This window comes from Platichthys flesus, chromosome 5, assembly GCF_949316205.1.
Source record: "Platichthys flesus chromosome 5, fPlaFle2.1, whole genome shotgun sequence".
Classification (NCBI taxonomy): Eukaryota; Metazoa; Chordata; class Actinopteri; order Pleuronectiformes; family Pleuronectidae; genus Platichthys; species Platichthys flesus.
In genome coordinates this window covers 17,282,519-17,303,239 of record NC_084949.1, presented here as the reverse complement: position 1 = coordinate 17,303,239, position 20,721 = coordinate 17,282,519, and the positions used below count along the sequence as shown (strand labels likewise).

Sequence of the window (20,721 nt, the reverse complement as noted above, 5' to 3'; positions counted from 1 at the left end):
ATTTTAAAGCCCCCTTGTTTCTGCCCCTGTGCACTCACAAGGCCGCTTGTTTCGAAGACTCTGGAATGTTTTGCTAAACCCAGTGACTCCAGAGAGCTCACGCCAAACCTGTTTACTTTGCTTGTTCTTCCGCGCTCCCTGTCCTTCAGACTTTTCTCACTTTCTCCTTTTAACACATGAACTCACTCAATGCCTCTTTTGACTCGCTCATCATAAGACTCCTCTCTTTCTTTTTCTGTCTTGTCTACCTGTCTGTCTGTCTTTAGCAGAAGTCTGAACCATGAAGAGATGTTTGATCCTGGGAGCAGGTCTTGAGCTTCCAACTTAAATGCCATTCAACATCATCTCATTTCATTGTTTGCTTTTTTCCTTACTTTGGACAATGTTTAAACCCATCAAAAGACAGACAGAGGGAGTAATACACAGCATACATCCAGAGCCATAAGCACTATAAATGTGTAGTTGCAGTCTCAGTCTGCTGATTTGTGAGCAGAATGCTGATCAGCTCATTCTTTGATTTCTGATTCTCTTTTCCCTAATCATCACTGAAGTGAGACGTCTTGAACTTCTCAGCAATACCACAAGCAGCCCACTCGAGGAGCGCTCTTGACTTCTCATTGTCCAATTCAATTCCCACGTATCGCTCATGCAGCTGGAAGGTAGTGTGATTGTTGCAGAGCAGAACTCGGGCAAACACTAGGCTCCTTGACAGACCCAAACATCCATATATAGCTGAGCTGGAACAATGAGCTGGCTTTTTCAAGTGTCCATTGACATCAGACAGCGATGGGGCGCAGATCCTTACTGAGCCGCCACTCACAGAACTCCTGATTTGGCAAAGCCTGGGTTTCCCAAAGTGGTGTGCACAAATATTTGCACACACTGTGGAATCCACTCCTGCCTCGTCACTTGAGAATGTCTGATTTCACACTGCAGACATTCAGGCCGGTCCTCTCCTCCACCTTTCCTCCCTCTCTCAGCATAAATGGTGTAAGTGCTGCTGTAAGCAGTGTTTATTGGTAGTGCTGAAATAAAAAAAAGCAAGGGATAGAGAAAACAGATGAGGGAAGAGAGGAATTACAACATATACAATAATGATGTATTATTTTGCACAATTGGGTCCCATAGAGGACAGTAACTTCATCAGCAGCACATTGCCAGTTTACAGAGTTCAGGTCTTAAAGGTGTGTGACAATTTGAGCTTTGGGGGTTTGGTGATTTGTGGTTTGCTCAATGCCTGAGATTGTATTGTCTAAAGTTCTCCTAAAACATGGAATAAAGGGTGGGGGGTGCATTCATGTATATCACTATCATAAATGTAAATGCAGATCTCTATTTAAAAAAAAAAAAGAAGTATAACTTTGAGAGTTTGACCATCTGTGTGTGCACGGTGGAGGTAGGTGCACTTCTTCATGCACACACAGACGGCACATCCATCTGAGGGAAGATGGTAAACAGGGGTCAGAATAACAGTGAACTGAAGTTTATGTCCAATTGGAGATGTTGAAGATGTCCACACAATTTTGGAAGGACAAAGCTGTCTTGAATACTTTGTGTCCAAGGTCGTCAGTTTTAGTACCTGAGATGTGAGACGATATAGGAAGATGGCATGACGACATGTTACTGGTCATTTCTTGTAGAACAGCTACATTCCAGGAGGATTTATCCCAGATGGGTACTTAGAACAAGTTTTGTTGCCCCATTAAGACGGTCTCATCTCTGGTGATTTAACTGCCTCTTGGGGTCCCTGATCTCATGGTATGTTGTTTGTTTACTCACCAGAGGGCCTTCATTTCCTGAGTGTCTGCCTCTGGGTTTCAGTGGGTTTGCCATTTTTATTTACTGAGTCAATGCACAGGAGATTTTAAGTTAATCTTGTTTGTATTTTTGACCCATCAATTTTAAATTGGATTTTAAGCAGTTCGTCACAGTTAATTATTTAGTGTGTTTATTGTAAAGAGACAAAAAGTTCATGAGAAATAAAGGGATGACCAAACAAAGATTTGATAATAGACCTTGACATTTTATAGAGTTTAAAATAGTGAAGTGTCATTCATAAACACAACCGGATATTCCTGTGTTTGCATTGGTCAGGAGACAATAAATGCATTTACCTAAATATGTACCATTAAATGAAGTTTACCTATAAAAAACAGAAGAGTCCATGCGCTTTGTGCATCCACCTTCCTAACGACGTGTCGACACATGTTAGGCAAATCTACGTATTCATCGATTACGTCGATGCGTTGCCCCAGCCCTCAAGATCATCCGTTTGCTTCGCAGATTCCAAATATTTATTACATTTTTAGCTGCTGAAGGAAATTGTGAAGGTAACTCATTGGTCTCCAGAATGGCATTTAAAGAAACATCCCACCTCCACCTAATGTGCTACCTGTCCCCGGACCTTTCATTTTCTCTATGCAGGAAACAGGCTGGTATTCTTATTTGTGAGGAGGTCAAGAGCCGCTGTGGATCATCGGGTTTAGTATTTAAGTTTTTTTCCCGCCCCACATACTTTCCATCCTGCATTTGTCATTATGTTAGTAAGGACTTCAACACCCTGACAGCTGAGAACATATCACAGTGGAAAACGGAACCGTCAAGATGACCATTTTCAAAATATCTCCTTCACCTGCACTGTCTTCGAAGCAGTTAGATCTGTAAAAGCATGAATTAAATGTTATGACTAGGCCATGACAAAACACCTCTGGCGACTACATGTGATATTTAACTAGAATCGTCTGATTATCAGTCGGTAGGAATTGGATTAGAAGCCTGGAGCTGAACAGCACCCAACATCAGCTGTTCTTGTGAGCATCTGGGGAAGGAGTTATTGATGCCCTCAGGCTTTTAAAAATATTTTTCTGAGAATCTCAAAGGAAAGATTGTTGAGGGCAAAATCACAAGTTCTTCTCTGGACAATCATCAAGTAGTATCAAATGCATCCAGTGTTTTAATTCATCTGTCTCTGTACCTCAAAGAGAGATGTGGCCAAAACTTTATTTTACGTTAGGTTTCCAACTTCAACACAGATCCCCAACGTGCTCAACATAATCTCTCTCGAGACTAAGTAGCCATTTAATGTCCCTTTCTCCTTCTGATCGAGAGTTGTTGCCAGTGACCTTTCACCTCATTGTCACTCAGGGATCGTAACCCCTTTGCCACCCTGAATGGGTGAACACGGGGCCACTGGCTGAGTGTTGTCACCCTCTGTGCTCAGGCCAACCTCCACTTTAGCTCCTTACAGCTGGTATAATACAAGCACTGGAGCGCATAGAATTAGCATGTTGGCTAAGTGACACTTTGACAACTTAATGTCTTTTGTGTGTGTGTGTGTGGTTGAGGTCAGGGCCAGTGAACTTAATGTCTGCCCAACATTTCTTGGGCTAAACAGCGTAACAGGTCACAAACATTCCCTCTGAACAAATTCCCTGTTCATTCGCTGGCTATTAAATAAAGCAGAAAGTCCGTAATGATATGAACAAGACATTCTGAAAATGTTTTGAAATTGAGGGTTTGTTTGATTGACATACCTTTCGATTTTCTTGTGTCTGCACAAACAGCTTTCTGTTGAAAGATAATGAGTGGTAAACATGTTGGGTCCTTTATTCTCTTGGCCTGTCTTTCTGCAGTGTCAACATAGCTGTCATCTTAACCACCTGAGTGGCTCTTAACAGTATGCTTGCACTGAAATGTGAGCTAGAAAAGCCCGGCTGTCTGAAGCTTCGTGAGCATGACCGTTTTGAGGATGGAGTTCAAAACCTCGACCTGCGGCTGAATAAAGGCCGAACTCAGTAACCCAGCAGCCTCTTCTGGCCGCAGCACTTAATGTGAGGAAGCGTGTCTTGATTTTATTGTTCTTAAAGGCCCTAAACATTTTTTTTGTAGTTTGATCTCTCTTTGGCCATATCATCTCAACACAAGTATAATGAGAACTCTGTTGTCCTCTAAGAAAACAGGGACCATTGTTGGTAGAAATTACAGTTGTATGTGTGACCTACACTGGTATCATGTGATGTACCTTTGAGTGAAATGCAAAACATTATCAATTAACATGGAATGACTTTTTTCTTCATTTTCAATAAGAGAATTACCAATTACTTCAATAAAGATACCTTGAGTTAGTTTCCAGTCCATTTTTTGGGAAGACTGGAATTTTTACCAGCATGAGCTAAGAACCCTTAGTTTCTTCTCCAAAGGCCATTTTTAGCCATGCTAGTGGTGTGGCTCATACAGTGGTTGGTTGGTTGGTTGGTTGGTTGGTTGGTTGGTTGGTTGGTGCGTTGGTTTATTGATTGGTTGCTTGTCTTCTTTAACAATTTCCTAAATTGCAATTAAGGTCTGAATAGACATCAATGATCCGCAAAATTTTTCTAGCACTAGCATGAGTGTTTTTTAATGTTCCCTTATGTGCAGATATCTATGCTTCCCAAAAGATGAGTTCTAATGATTTGGCTAATGCCTGTCTCACCATATGGATCGATTGATAAGAAATTGTGTTGCGTCATTCAAGGATCCCTGCTGACGTATCTTAATTTGTTTTGGTGATAACATTTTGAACCAGCTTAAGCCTAAAACTATCACAGCTACTACAGGTACACTTTCATTCCCTGGCCTACTCCTTTTCATCACACTTCTACTGTATAATTATATTTTATTCGCACTCATCTACTATGTGACCGATTTAAACCTTTAATGACATCGTCATTCAGAATCTTGTCCTGCCTTTCTGCCCTTGTCTCTCCTGCATTGCAGTTTTATGTTTCCTGTCCACTCCCATTCCACCAGTCTTGGAAAGAGAGGGGTCAGTGATGAGAGCCACAGCTCAATCTGTTGGGCATATGGAGGTCCTGTCACTGTGGCCAACCTCCAGCTGGAGAGTATTAGTCCCCCTCCCTCCTCAGGAGCTTAGCTATCATCCCACTGGGGCCGATGAGGAGCAGTGGGATGAGGGAGGGAGGGAGGGGGACACAGGTCTGACTGAAGCTCCTGTTCATCACCCAAAGCAGCCACCCCACCCCTACCCCCATCCACAAATGCCATCAGTGTTGTCCATTAGCCCCTAAAGTAAATAAACCAGCTATGTCTCAGTGTCGGAGACAGTCAGTCGCTAAAGCAGGATTCAGGGCATCAGGGCTAATCACATAAAGTGTTTAAGTGACCAGAGAAAATGTACCATCACAGAAACCTGAAGCCCCTGTTCCAAAATCGGATTTGACTCCCAAGCTATATAGTTCCTTAATATTATCAATTAATCATTTTTATTTGGTTAATAGACGCCTTGACCCTGTGTCCTACTTTTCTACGATGCCCTCTTTTTTATGAAGAAAACCAGGATGTCAGGGCGTTTACAGTGAGTTTTTGTCCTCTGCCAAAGATGCCACTTTCTTCCAACGCAGCTAAACACACAGACTCCCTTCTGCTTATTTGTATTTGGCTTAATTTGTCAAATTCCTTAGATTCTTATTCACTGGATATGGGTCAGCTATGCTCAAAGACAAACATTTAGATTTTTCTAACTCAACTAAGGCTCTTCATAGTAATAATGAAAAACCTTCTTTGTTGGTCAGCGCTTACAAAAAGCTACTTTAATATGTAGGTTTGCACGGGAGTGCATGAGTCTCATGTCCATCTCCAGTTTAGTAGGTCAGGGTTGTCACATGAGGAATGAGTTAATATTTACGGCCTGATGTCTGCCTTCCTGCTGGGATTTGTCAGGCTAGAAGTGAAGGGCAGAAAATTACCAACACACAAAGCAAAAAGACCTTTAATCTCTAGGATGAATCAGAATATAAGTAATCACATGTTTTAAGTCACTGTAAGTAGATTATTGGTTTAGTATCAAAACAGTGGAAACCTTTCAATCACTATCAGGTTTATAAAAGTAATATATTCAGCAATGATGAAAAGGATTTAGAAATTTATTTCAGGCACTGATCTCTTTTCTATTTCAGTTCTGGAATAGGATTTGTCATGGTGTGTCTGACATTCATCCCATCTCTCTTATCTGTGGCTCTGCTCTCTCTCCTCTTATCTGCTAAGAAATAGCATAAGATCTCAGACGCCGTATGAAGTTGGGAGCTGGTAGAAATCACTCTGAAACTCAAACCTGCTCCTTGCTCTTCTGCCGAAGGAGCCTCTGGATCAGCGATAATCTCCCCGGATGAACCTGGTTTGTGTTTGTCATGACAGCCCAGATGTCTGCACGGTTTGTCACATGGCTTGCGAGGGGTCAAGGTTCAAAGGAGGTCATGGGTCAGGCCAGGGAAGACTAAAGCGTGAACTTCCTGCATTACTCACTGGCTGCTTCTGCAGACAGAGGGATAGAATGGACATGTGTGACATTGGAATTTGGTCTTCATAGGTCCAGGAGTCCGTGACAGAAGTCAAAAACAGGAAAGAACGTACAAAAGGGAAAGAGAATTGTGCACTTTATATTGTCAAGCTTGTTATTGGACACCTCCGTATGGTGATGCATATGCAGAACACCATCACAGGATAATAACATACCACTCACACAAACGGAATGAACAGGCATCTGTCGCACCCACCAACTTATTTCACCCTGATGTCATATATCTTCATTCTCCCTGCACATTGAGCATTTATCCAACCCCCACCTTGTTCCTCATTCATGCACCCATCACCCTGCAGGGCTCGTCATCTCGATGCAACTTAAATCTAGCACCCGAGGGCCCATCAGTCACTGCTGCTGAAAGGTTGCTGGCGTACGTTTGACACCCATGCCTGCTCCTCCAACTCTATGCCAACTCTGTTCAAATCCACAACAGTTCATCATTATGTCAGTTAAAAACAACAGAACATACATTCTTATGGGTTCATGTCGTAACATTTGTGTTCAAGAATAATTATTTTAAACCAGTCATCTATTAAACCCGCGCAACAGCCTACTAGGCTATGTTGGATTAGGTAAGGTGACTTTAGTTGTACCCCTAGGTAAAACAAATCATGTGTGACGAATGCACCATTTCCGAACTTATTTACTTTATATGAACCTATTTATTTAGACTTGAGACTATTTAAAAATCGTCTGTTTTTGAGTCTTTTTATTTGTGTGGGTACATAGATGGGAGCAATCAAAGCAGAAGAGCAAGTGATTGACAAAACAGTCTCACCTTAAAGGCCATTTAGTTACTGTTCTGAAGCCTTTGGAAGTATCCTGATCTGTATCAGTGGACAGATTTGTAGATGTTTAATTTATTCTCCGTTGTTGCTTTATATAGGGGATGGTCCTTTTACCTTTTGCAAAGTAAAGCCTGATTGAATTTAAGGGGACTGTTGTGCCTCTGTGAAGGTATTTGCTCCACTGGGTGCTAATCCAGTTTTTAAATGTTTATTCAAGGGATCGTGATTGGGTTAGTGGGATTTTCCTCTTTACATATGCTAACTAAGGTTAGTATTTGAGTGATGAAAGTAAGGAATGGTGCCTTGGTGGTGTGAATCGCAGATCAATTCTCAATTCAAACTATAATTATTAAACCTCACTTTCCAGGCAGTGCAGCACAGTTCAAAATGTTGTTGTGTTTCTTATTTCACAGCCAGCTGGTTGGCATCATTAGCCACTTTCCAAGTATTCATGTTGGTTTCCCAATCAGACCTCCGCCTCTTGTAATTCTTAGAAAAATGTGGTCTTACACGCACACCCACACCCAAACACACACACACACACACACACACACACACACACACACATTTTGTCTGTGTTGAAACGCCCTTCGGTGTTGGATCCTGTAAAAATAAATAATATCAACTTCTTTCGTTCACTTTAACTAAATAACGACTGAGCTGTAAATGTTGTTGAGACTTTTAGAAGTGAGATTAATGTCAACCAGAAGAAAAAACACTTTAGTTTTTACAACTTTGTAAAGTTTGAATAGATGTTTCCACTTCTTTCTTCACATTGTACTATTTTCAAAATCATCTCACCAGCTTTAGTGGGCAACCTGTTTACTCTTCTCTCTATATCCTCAAAATACAACTTAGGTTGTCAGGGTTCCTTTTTAAAAATCTCTTACAATTACCCCCTGGTTCTGTGATTCCTCTTCCATCCGTCTCGCTGCCTCAAGCGAAACCTTCACTAAGCTACTTTCCCTCCAGCATGTGTAATAAGAAAAATATGAGCTCTAATTTGGAGTGGTGTGAATGTAAGTGCTCTTTTTAAGTGCCCCTTTATCTTGTTCAAGACAAGAGATGAGTGAATTTCCTCGAGATCCAGAGCTTCCTTTTGTAAAGAAAATCCACATACTTTCACCTTCTCACTGAATTTCAGCAGCAAGAGAAGGAATTCTATATTATAATTTTTAGCTCTTTATTTACTTTGCATTCAGCATGGCTGTTAAGGTGCAAATAAAATCAGCTAGAGAATTATACAATCTGTGTTCTGTAAGTCTACAACCAGTTACTGTTTTTGCACACGCGTGCTTGCTGTGTGTGTAAGTGTACAGATGTGTGTGTGTGTATGAGCTAACCCACACACTGTTTGCTTTAGCATTTGCACATTAGTGTTGGCCAGTGATTGTCCACTCCATTGTCTAAGAGCCAAGGTTAAGCAGGAGGCACATATGGTTGTGCTTTACAGAGAAACATTGATTTAACTCCTTAAAAATGGTACTGATGCTCACATCAAAAGATTTACAGCCAACTCATTAAGAACCATGCAAACTCTGGACGCCAATGTACGAATGTCCCCATGTTTTTATATTTTTTGTATCGTTTTTTATTAAAGGCAAAGTTTCATGGCGCACTGGCCAACCATGCTCCATATTATACAACAGAAAACAATATTTTGTCTTTAACATCATCCCCATATTGAGATGAACAGAGCACAGATTCCACCAGTCAATTTGTGTAGAGCCAAAAGATCCACCACGATATATGAACACTTGATCTTGATCTCATTCATCTACAGGTTTGTTGTGGGTATCGCAGGTTTACATTCAAGACACTAATTCATGTGCACAGAAACATTTAGCAAGAATAATGTACATTGGAGTTGATTAACATTGAAGAGAGATGCAGAAATCCAGTAAAAGCTAGGTCTATTCTTATTATTTTGCGGTTGGAGTTACAACTGTATGCTTAAACCTACTTAGTGTCACAAAAATTGAAAGTTGCCCTTGTTATTCACTCACATTCATTTAAAACATGGGAAGCTGTGCAGTCTACATGTTAGTGGACACGCAGACAAAACTACACCCAAGACTCTTAAGAACCTAACCCGGCACACAGCAAACGTCCAGTGGTTCTCTTGCTTTAGAGTTTGCTTTTGTACTCGTGCACAGACTAAAAAGACCAACACTGCTGCGTGGGTTGGATGAGTGAAACTTCAATGATAAGCAGGAGATCCAACATGAAGAACCACAGCTTCATGGATGAAAAGTATATGGCGGTACAGCAACGACTCATTGTTTTTTTTAAGTGTGTGTGTGTGTGTCAGGCTCCTGTCTCTATTGTGATCGTGGTCAGTCCATCAAAGCCCGGAGAGGGTGTCGGCGAGGCATTCGGCCCGCTGTCTGCTTCACACTTCCTTTGTTTGTGTGTGTGTGTGTGTGTGTGTGCTGGTCCAGGTTTCTGTCTCCCTGCATTTCCTCCTCGCCATTGTGTGTGTGGAGGCACATGCTCTCGCTCTCTCTCTTTCTCTCTCTCTCTCTCTCTCTCTCTCTCTCTCTCTCTCTCTCTCTCTCTCTCTCTCTCTCTCTCTCTCTCTCTCTCTCTCTCTCTCTCTCTCTCTCTCTCTCTCTCTCTCTCTCTCTCTCATTATTTTTTTCTTTCTTTATAATCAGTGTCTCACTGCGCTGATCCCCAAGACCATGGATGAGCTATTTCTAGAGATTCCTGTTATGAAAAGATTAAGTCCCACCTCTCACTCACCCACTTGGTTTTGCTTACACACACACAGCAGTTAAAGTCGTTATCTGAGACTGTATCTGTGGAGAGGACACAAGTTTATCACGGGAGGCTTTAAATCAAAGTTTTGACAATTAGATGCAGAATAAAAGTTGCTATCCCTCTATACCCTGCCTCTAATTGAAATACAAGCACATGCACCAAGGAAAGTAGTAAACAGTGAAAAGTATGTAATAAATACATAAATGTTCTTCTCCTCGTTTTTTATAACCTGCCAGTGGTGCCAACTATGTCAACCATAAAGAAATCAGAGTCTAGGCATTTGCAGACATTTACACAGAACCACACCTAACATGTTCATCTTTTTTATAGGACGGCTACTGTGACCTTTGCAGACTCATAATTTGGTTATCTCCTAATATCTCCTTTGTCTCAAGTCTTTGTTGACATTGCCTTGGGTGTCTGTGTGTGTGTGGTGGACTGACACGTCCGTCCGCTGACCCTCACCTGGCCCCGCTGCTTGGGGTTAGGAATGGTTGGAGAGGGGAGCGTAAACCCCAAGGCGAACCCAGAGGAGGTCTATCCATCGCAGGGGGGGGAATCTTTCATCCTCATCCTCCTACTTCTCTCTTTTCTGTCCTTTTTTGTCTTTTCTTCAATGTCTTCTCTTCATTTCATCTGTGTCTTCATAAAGTTATAAATTCTTTTAATTATTTCTCTTTCTCACTTTCTCCATTTCTCTCCTCTGGTCCCTCCTTCTGTGTTTGGGGGTCAGAGGTGACACTGTAAAGTTTACAACCTACAACAGTAGCTTCACCCAACAAACCCAGCAGCAACAACTTAACAAGGCCCGTTTTATTAACATAAAATGTTTGTGGTTGGTTTTTGCTTTTACACCTGGACTTTTGCTTCAATAAATATAAGATTTGATCATCTAGAACAGCTTGAGACATGAGTAAAACTGGCTATATGAATCATGCGATAATCCACTAAATCTTTCCCTTCCAACTTTTCCCTTATGTTTAATACCAGTTCCAATCCCTTGTGTCTGTCGTGGTAACACTGATGCATCTCTGCATTGCCTCTCTTTTGTCCAAAGCCCTTATTATATGCGTGTATTTAATCCATATGCGTATCACGAGCCAAACAAGCGCCTGAGTCTTGACAAGATTTGATGAATGAAAATTGTAGAGGCACACTCATTTGCCAATAAGCAACTGGCAGCAGCAGCAGTCTGCTCGTCTGATCTCACATTTTACCACTCACATTTATCAACAACCGCTGGCATTATTTTGTTCTCATCTCCACAAAACAACTTAAGAGCATGACTCCCCAACTTGTCTCTGCGGAGGGTGGTTGACCCATCTCTGGGGAGGGTAGGTTGGGGTTTTGGGTAAAAACCTCTGGGTGGTCGGATAGTATGGCTCGGGGATTTGGTCTTGTTTGATAATCTCTCTTCATCTCTCCTTGTCTTTGCTTTTTATTCTCCCTGTGTCCTCCATATTTTTCGTTGTCAGTGTCCCTCCAGATGTAATGTATGTGTGAAAATAAGAGGCTTAGGGAAATCAAATCACTTTACTTAAAATATAAAACAGACAAAATTGCATATCATTTCTTTTTACAACTAAAGAAGATGTTTACCTTACCCATTAAACAATTAGTCATATATGTAGCACTAATAACAAAATGAACTCATGGTTTTGGTTTTGTTGGGCCATATGTTCAACTGCCACATACATTACAGCTACAGAACACAGATGGAAATCCTGTGTCTTTAAATCTCTTTGCTGGACCTCTAAAACATGGCATCAGAATCAAACCATATTCGTTATCAATGGTCAGATAATTGGGTTAATTAGCGAAGAATCGGTTTGATGACACAGCAAAAAAGGCATGCAAAAAATTGGATATGAATAGTGGCTCCTCTTATGAACGCCTGCTCTGGAAAGACTTGTGATGCTGCGCTCTTTGAAAGTTGTGCAGCGTGCAGCATCTCTTCTGGGTGAATCACATGTGACTCCCCTGTCAGCTGGGGCGGGTGCACCACAGCCAAAAGCCAGATGGCACATCAGCCAGGGTTTTCTGCATCATCCTCTCCCCCACTCCACCACTTCAAGCTTTGGGTTGCATGTGTTTTCCCTGCCACGTGGTGACTTCTCTCTTTCCCTGTGTGTTTCCATGGCATAATCACAGAGTGAACTCATGCCAGATACTGACGGTCACTGAGAAGGAAAAACTTTTGATGAAACATTTCCTAGAAGAGGAAAGGGGAACGGACAACTATATTAGGAGTTTTACCATCAAACCTTTCGTTTAATGAGATTTTAAATCGTATACCCAAAACCACAGCTTGGATTTTAAGAAAAAGCGTTTAAAAAGAAGAAAATACAATTCGTAGCCTTGAGGTACGTTATTGTAATTGCCGCCTTAGATTACATTGATACTTTTTTCTAGATGTTTAAAATGGTTGTCGGAGTGTATTTTCAACAAACTTATTTATCATCATGACTTACTAGAACCCCCCCCCCCCCCGAAAATGAGTTGTTATTGCAGAGTAGACCTGAGCGTCAGGAGCAAGAGGCAAAGCCAAAGCCAGAGGCATTACCATACCTGCAGCAGCTCTCTATTCACCGGGCCACTTGCGCTTTTCAGACTTAATCTGGGGTCACAAAGGAGCGTCTCTCAGTTGTCTCCACTGTTTTCTAATGTTATGCAAACCCGGCCCCAGATCCGAGTCGATCGGAGCCTATTATATGGGAGGTGGTTGAGGCTCAAGACGAGGCAGGGGATGAAAATGAATAAAGGGGGGATCCCCGGGAGCCAGAAAAATAACCTTCGATTTTATGGCGGTGAAATTCGTAATAAACACACAAACACACGGACAATGAAAATAGATACAAATGATGAGGAAACAAGACATATACGAGAAGAACAGGAGCCACCAGAGCACCATTTAAATACAGCAGCTTTGTGTCATGATCAACAAAGGCAAGTTATGATTCGGTCGTTATCCGTCTTGAAGTCGTTAAACACTTTTTCCTGCACATTATTGACTGCTGAGGTCTGCCCTGAGTGGACCTGGGTGTCTCCAGCTCCTTATCAGGGGGGAGAGGAGGTGAAGCAGCGTTGGGGCTGGGGGGGGGGGGGTGGAGTCAGAGCAGAGCTGCCCATTCCTAAAGCCTGAATCACACAACTCTCCATTCACATTCCTGCTGCCGCTGGCGCTTCATTCAGAGGCGCACCGAGCTGGAGTCAGTCGGAAGTCCCGGGAATCCTGTTGTATTGCAAATCACCTTATAACCATGGATTTACTGTCTCGTGCAACAATCAGACGACACGTGCAGCCGACTGTACAGTTTTGAGATTTTCTTTTTGCTCTGGATTTATCATGCGCGCTTCGTCCCCAACAGCGGAGTAGAGCTGACTGGACGGTCGGAGGCTGCCGGGGCGAAGCCAAGAGCCGAGGCTGGTCGCACCCGAGACATTGAAAATGATATTAACACGTAAGTCCTATACACAAATATCATTACCACGAGAAATTAAATCAATGATAATGAGTAGTGGCTGGTGATGGGACGTTGATTTCTTGCGTAAAATCTAGCCAAATCGTGACCATACAATCAAGCGGTTTCCTGTTTGTCCAGGAAAACATAGGTTACTCCTAGAGATAATTTGTACTTTACCGTGTGCTTATTCTGAGTTACTTTATGTGTTCAAGAGTCTGGAGGTTTGCTTGATTTGTACCCTCGAGTAAAACATTCTTTAAATCGTCTCTATCGCGCAACGCTGCGGGCTGTCAGATAAGAAATCTCCCCCTGCTTTACGCAGATCTCCGCGGCTCCAAATGTCCCCAGCTTTCATCCAAACTTACTGATTATCCTGTTTAAATATTGATTGTCTATTACACTAGTTACAAACCTCCCTATGTATAATGTTTTCCTGATTTTAAGACAATTGTCTGCGTAGAGAAAGTCCTTTTACGCACAGACTCAGGAAAGTCTAGTAGCGGACCTCAATTCCCCTGGAAGGGTTCAACAGGATTAAATTAAACTTTGGTAGTTGTGTGGAAACTGGGTCGTGAACCGTAATGTCCTGCCTAAGTCGTATTTAGTGTCTTTTAAGATTAACAAGAGGTATTGTACCAGTCTGTGACCCTTTTCAGGCCATTTCAGTGATTCAGTTTGTTTTAACTGTCTGAGCCTTTTGCTTGACTTCCGACCTTTTGCCAACAGGGAATATGTGAGGGGATGTGTGTTGTGGTTGTATAAAAGTCAATTTTCTGTCCTGCACTGGTAGACTTAAGTTGATTTGTGGCCGTTGGCTCTTTGTCTTAACTGTTTCAACTGTTTAAACCAACACATGGTTCCTTATCAGCTGCCTGAGGTCTGACACAGATAGGAGCTGCAGTGGGGTTCAGTTGAACCATATAACCATTAACAACAGGGTCAAAGACACTCAGATGTCCAGCCACCATGCTTTAAGGTCAATTATGCTATTTTAGAGATATCACACTGTGGCCATACTTCCACAAAGTCCCATACAGGGGTTAGCTAGACTTCTCTCTATATCTTTCAGTCCAGGATAGATATAGGTTATTTGTAGAGCTGGAGCAGAGGTGAACAAACAAGAGTGATTCATCTGCTTTTTTTGTGAGGCAGGAAGTGAGCTGCTGCCTTATCTGAAAGGTTTACATCCAGCTGGCACACAGTTTCTTCATGTCCTGTGAGGAGAAACATATGTTCATTTTCACATGTACCTTCCCAGTGTTGAAGGTACCGAGCTGTGCTGGGATATGCTGTAGAAAAGATAACTATCAAGAGGGGGGGAGGTTCCTGGCAGGTATGCCGTTGTCTGGCCATGGAAAGCTTATCAGGGGCTTTGAATGGGCCTGGTCACCTGATCCTCAGCCAGGGACTTCTGTGGCAGAATAAATATGACATCAGGGAGCAGAGGGGACTCTGGGGTTAGCTCTGAGATGATCCATCTGGGCCAGCTGTGTGGTTGCATGCATATGTGTCCGTGCATGCGTGTCTGCACCGGCTGGTGGTAGATAGCTGGAATGGGTCATGGTTGTAACCTCATTATGTGTGTGTGTGTGAGTCAAGGGGGCATAGCTTGAGGCCAGCCAGATGGTGATATTCCTGGCAGCGTCTCAGTTAGCCAACAGCCAGGCCTTCTCAGCGAACAGCCAGCTGTCTCAGCCGTGAAATCACAAAATATGACACCCATCAGGAAAAAAACCTGTTATCGTCTGTCTGTGCATTCCAGTAGAGTACGAAAGGGGTTCTACATTAGACACATTCAAAAAACCTGTTATCTCCAGTTGTTCTCGATACTTTCACACAGACACAAGCTGTTAAATACATTGTGATCATTCGTGAAATTGCTTCCCAAAGCATTAGATCATGAACCAATTGGTAAACATGTTCTTCAAGTTGGGCAACTCAACAGCTCGTCCTGGTCACCTCCATGGTGAAGGTCAAACATCGGCAGCATCCAGACTCCTAGCGTTGCATGTTGTAGATTACAATTGAGCCGCGGAGTCTGGCCTAGTTTATCACATCACCTGTCTAGACCCACTTTGCAGCTCCTTCAGAATGCCCCCCTCAGACCTAGAGTTGATAAGAATCCGGGCGGTTTTGCAGTCGGCACTCTTGGGACCCAGCGACGATCGGGTAATTCCAGATAAGCCACCTCAATTCACAACAGTTGTTAGTCAAGCATTCTTCTTAATCTGCCTACTTCAAAGTCCCAGCTCCAGTGATAACTGTATTCAGACTCTTGACCTCCAGTTTGCCATGTAGGGAGCACAGCCTTTGAGGTGGGTTGCAGCGTCCTTTGTTTGCTATAGCTGCTGACGAACTCCCAGTGGAGCTGAGCATTCAGACTCAGCCAACCTAGACCCCACTGCCTCCTGCGATGGAGGGAAACTCTAGCAGGCAATTGTGAGAATTTCCTGCCACAGGAAAGGAGAGAAGAGAAGGGCTGAACAGTTGAAATAAGCAGAGAGATCAGAGGAGGCGAGGGTGAGGGCAGGAGAAGTGAAAGCAAAGAACAGCCATCATGAGTAATTTTAGAAGTCAAAAACTGCCCGCCAGTTGGTGAAGCCTAACCCTGATTGGTGACTCACCAGTTCATCTTCGGACAAAGCTTAGGAGAGAAGCCACTCGTGATCCATATGAAATTGTTTATTAGCATCAGTTTGGCTCTTATTAGTCATGTTGTCTATATAGTTGCTCTCATCTTTCTTTCCCTCTGAGAAGCAGTGTGTCTCAATTTGTTGACTTTTCTCATTCATACCAACCAGAGCTAATACACAACTTTTTCACTCCAACCGTGGATTCCTCTGCACTTATGTCCATATAAAAGTAATACATTCAGATTGAATTGTGCTTCTGAGTTTCACCCTTATTCCGCCTGATAAACATGTTTCAGACATCCTGTGTGGCTCCCAAAGCAGGATCAGGAGCTATGGTCTGGTCTGATTCACTTAATGATCTACCCACCTGTTTGTTCGTCTATCTGGATGTCCCCTAGCCAGAAACTAGTGACGACCAAGTAGGAAAAAGGTTTGGTGGATTTCCTGACAGAAGGCCACCATTTGCAGTGAGGTAATGGTGACTTTAGCGTATGGTTTTCGTTTCACTGGGGTTGAAAAGACAAAAAGTCGACTTGAGTTTAGACTGTGTTTATTTCAGACTACCTACATATATCTGAACGTATTGTATTTGTGATCATATTGCTTCTACGTGAAATCTAAACATGAAGAGTAATGTGTCCAGAGTGTGTCCCTGCACATAAGGGAATATGTGGTCAAATGCAGTATAATTAGTTTGCTGAGACATTTAGAATTAACAGGGCTGTAGTTGACCTTGAAGTCATGTTGTTATCTGTTGTACTTCAGAGAACCTGCCACATGTAGACGGTTATCAAGGTGTTCGACTTCCCTTTTCTGCTCGACGGTAACTGTTAGAAAAAGAAAAGTCATATTTAAGAGATAAGTGTTTGCTGTAAGTCATCGGTGTGGTGTGGCTTTGAGGACCTTTGGTAAGTACACACAATCACAAGAGCCAATGTTTGTCCTGGCTGCCTCCCCCGCCTATTATCTGGCCAGGAACAAACGAAGGCAGGGCCTTACAGCCGGGTGGTCGGCAGCCACCGCTCGGCTCTCTTCCTGCGAGGGAAGCAGGAAGAGGAAGTGAGGTAGTTCCCTGGCGAGGGCTGAGGAATGGGGGTGGACAGTAAGGAGGAGAAAAAAATTAAACACACTCATGAATCTCAAGTTATCGAAGTAAACAAAAATAATCGAAGGATTGGGCGGAGTATTGTTGGGGGACATTTTTATGACTGGAATGCCTGGGATATACTGTTTTAGATTCCAGATGTATATGTGTTGTGTCTCTGTTATTGGGTTGTTTGGACGTCTTTCCGCTGTCCACGTCCTACAGCCAAACAAAAGATAGAATTTTTTTCGAGCTTCCCTCTGTGAATTAACAGAGACACAATATGGTGCAGTGACAAACATCATTCAGTCTGATTCACCTTTGCGTTGAATTATTTTGTCATCATTTGATTCCCTTGGCAAACTGTCCACTTTATGTCACTTTAAAGTAGATTTGACCCCTGGGGTGTGTCACTGGATATCTTCCCCCTCAATGCACTTATTGGATCGCCTTGCCCTTTTTTGCGTGATGGTGTTGGGGGTGGAAAGCTAACCATGTGTTGTATGTCTACTTTGCATTTCAATAGCTTTACTGTCTTCTGAATGGTTTGTCTTTAAACATGAGGTTGGTTGCAAGCACACACAGACTTGCTTGTGCACACACACAGGCAAACACAAGAATCAAACAGCGATTGCTTTCACGAATGTTGTTTTAATAAGCCCTCTGTTTCTACTTTCTCCTGGGTGCCCTCCAGAAATACAAGGCTCAATACACAGACTTGGTGTCGGTGACGTGCCAGTTCTTATCCATGTGTAAAAATAGAACCAACTTTTGTGTTAAAACATACACATTAATGTGTTATTTTACACTTGGGTTGATGCTGCTGTCGCTAGTTCTTTCAGCAGGCCCTTAGCCCCCTGCAGTAGCAGAGGGGAGACCCTTGCTTGGTTGTCTGACACCTTTTTGTTAGTAGGTTTGTCTGCCGTCTAGGCTTGTTGTCAGTATGTAAATGCTCATATAAAGTGTTGAGCCCACAACCTTTTCTGCAGTCGTCTTTTCTGACCTGTCTGGTACTACTTATCTTCTGTCCATATGAAGTCAATTTCACGTTTGTAATGTCAGATTTATTTATAACCCGTTTATCTCTGTATTACTTCCACATGGACAAAAATACTATAAAGCCTTCAGCTATCCAGTTAAGTCGACTTCTGTTTTTCTTTTAAGCTCGTGTTCTTGAGCTTCAGCTTAAATACAAAAAAGCAATTTATTGATGTAATTCAGCCTTGAAATGAGTTGGAACTGCAAAACTGGGCCTTCCAATATACAGGAAACTACTCTGCTTCTCTTTACTGGTGGTTACTATATGCTCCATCACACACTATATATATATATATATATTTTTACACCAAATATAGCACCTTTATTAAAAGTGTAAGAGTCACACTGTCTGATTGCAGGGATTGTATTATTTGAAACTTTTACTGACTTATATGAACTAAGGCCTTCACAAACCTCTCGGCTGGTATTTTGCAGTCAGTCTACATGTTGTCACTACCATCCATGGTTTACCAGTGTCCTTTCCTGCCTTTGTTCCACTGGTTTTGTTTACAAGTTTTTCTCAAGCCTGTGCAACATTTGTCCTTGGTGTCATTCTGTTAAAGAAGACATTGTAAAGTCACCGCCCCCAGGCCTGGAGACCTGTTTCTGTCTGTCTTCTGTCGTCAGACTGCTGGCTCAAGGGGTGATGGAGCAATAGAGGACGCTGGGGTGTGGGTGACCATTTGGCATATGTCATCTAAAGGGCTTTCACAGATAATTGGGAGACATCCGCACAGCTCCTCTGACACACAGTGGACCCCAACATTCAGGCAAAGTACTTAGCATAACAAGTCAAAATGTCACACCTTGTGTTTAAACAGGGACAAAGAAGAGTTTGTTGTGTTGGAGGAGCGTTGTGAACATGTTCGACTGTGGCAAAAGCACTTGTGGACAAAAAGTCTGAGATGACATTCCCATGAAACACATCCCTGCATTCAAACCGTAACAGAAGGTGATTACATTGGATTAGCGTGTCATCTTAATTGGCTTAATGAAGAATATAGGCTGGTTGATAACACTGAACCATAAAATATCCTATGTAGCTAAAAGAAAATAAATTAAATAAATGTAAGAGGAATAGACAAATACAAACAAATATGTTTACAATAAGTCGAATAGTAACACATGAATTATTATAGGAACATTTTCTGCTGGAGAGCTCTGTGTGAACAACGAAAACCTCTGCCGTACCTCGATAAAGACCTTAAGTGGCACACACACGGGTCGTGTGAGGGGGTTAACACATTTGCACGAATGATGGTTTGAGCTCAAGCTTTAGAAGCATGTGAGAGGAGAGTGACCAAGTGTGAGATAGGTAAAAGGGTCAAAGGGTTTGCATTTGATAAGCTGCTCGTAGAGTTTTGGAGAACAACCTCAAATGATGTCTCTTTAAAAGGTGAGAAGAGGCCTTTGCATCAGAGTATGTCATTAATCTTACTTAGGTTTGGTTAATGTGTGTATAGTTTTTTCTTTTCTTTTTCTGTAGGCTTCTATGTGTGTGTAGTAAACATTTAGTTTATTGTATGTCTGAAGGGTGGAAGTGTTTCCCACAGCTTCTAAACACCTTTGTTATGCTCCACTTTGTCTCATCCGCAGAGATCGAAGCCAAAGAGGCCTGTACCTGGCTCCGGGCCGCAGGGTTCCCACAGTATGCCCAGCTTTACGAAGGTAAGACCCACTATTAAGGACCAGAGCTCATTCGCTATGGGAAAACCAGTTAGGTGGAGAATCATGGCATAATCAGACCGATTTTCCAGCTTACATGCTGTGACTTCAGGTTACTATCTTGCCACACCAACTTTCGCAATTATAAAAAATCTTAATTGTGAATCCACACCCCTTTGGTATTCAACAGCTGATAATGTTAAGCTAAAAAACACTGTCTCCTTTGTCAGGCACACAAAGTATTTAATTCACACTTGTGCCTGTGCATGCACACACATCACATACATTCCTGAGGTGTAATTGGTGTATTATTTCTCAGCACTGTCGTTTTACTCTACTCTGAACTAAAGCCGAGGCAAACCTAAGTACACATTGATATATTCCAAACATTAACGATAATGTATCTTATTTAGTAACTCTTTTGGGACCAAAGGTCTATACTAGCTTGTTAAAACAAACATAAATCAAGTTACAATGGCAAATGGTGGAGAAAGAACACTCTCTCCGACCTTTGAGTTTTAAATACTCACTCACCAGAAAACATCAAGCATTCTTTACACTCCATATAGATACTTAGGCATACCATGAGCATACCAGCTGCCCTTACATAACTACAGGACGATGACAGCAGGACTAAGCTACCATTGTCAACAGGTCATTGATTGTTGCCACTTAACTGTGAAAGGTTTCCTATTCGAACAGGAAGTCCATTGTGTCTCTGCACAGGTGATGAGGCTGTTTTTCATACAGCAACACAAAAGTGCAAACCACGATCAATCACTGTGCAGATTTTAGAGCATCTTGTGGCCGTCTCCAATCGAGAAGGAACTTGTACCATTGCAGGACACATTTTTCCTTCCCTTGTATCCGTGGGATAATCTCAATTGTCTCTGCTGTCAACGTGATTGCCCCACTAAAGATAAGGAGA

At 42.4% G+C, this 20,721-nt stretch overlaps 1 protein-coding gene across 2 annotated transcripts in view; it reads left to right on the top strand.

Annotated features, from left to right (window-relative positions):
* The window catches only part of dlc1 (DLC1 Rho GTPase activating protein), a 77,173-nt gene that overhangs the window by 39,815 nt on the left and 16,637 nt on the right, over nt 1-20,721 (top strand). Inside the window, exons 1-2 of one of the 2 annotated variants that reach the window (XM_062387535.1) lie at nt 13,094-13,370; nt 19,725-19,796. In XM_062387535.1, the coding sequence (XP_062243519.1) occupies nt 13,358-13,370; nt 19,725-19,796 (85 nt within the window). In that variant the 5' untranslated portion in view covers nt 13,094-13,357. Of the gene's footprint in view, nt 1-13,093; nt 13,371-19,724; nt 19,797-20,721 lie in introns of those variants that run through there. The other variant, XM_062387534.1, reaches the window with a different exon arrangement.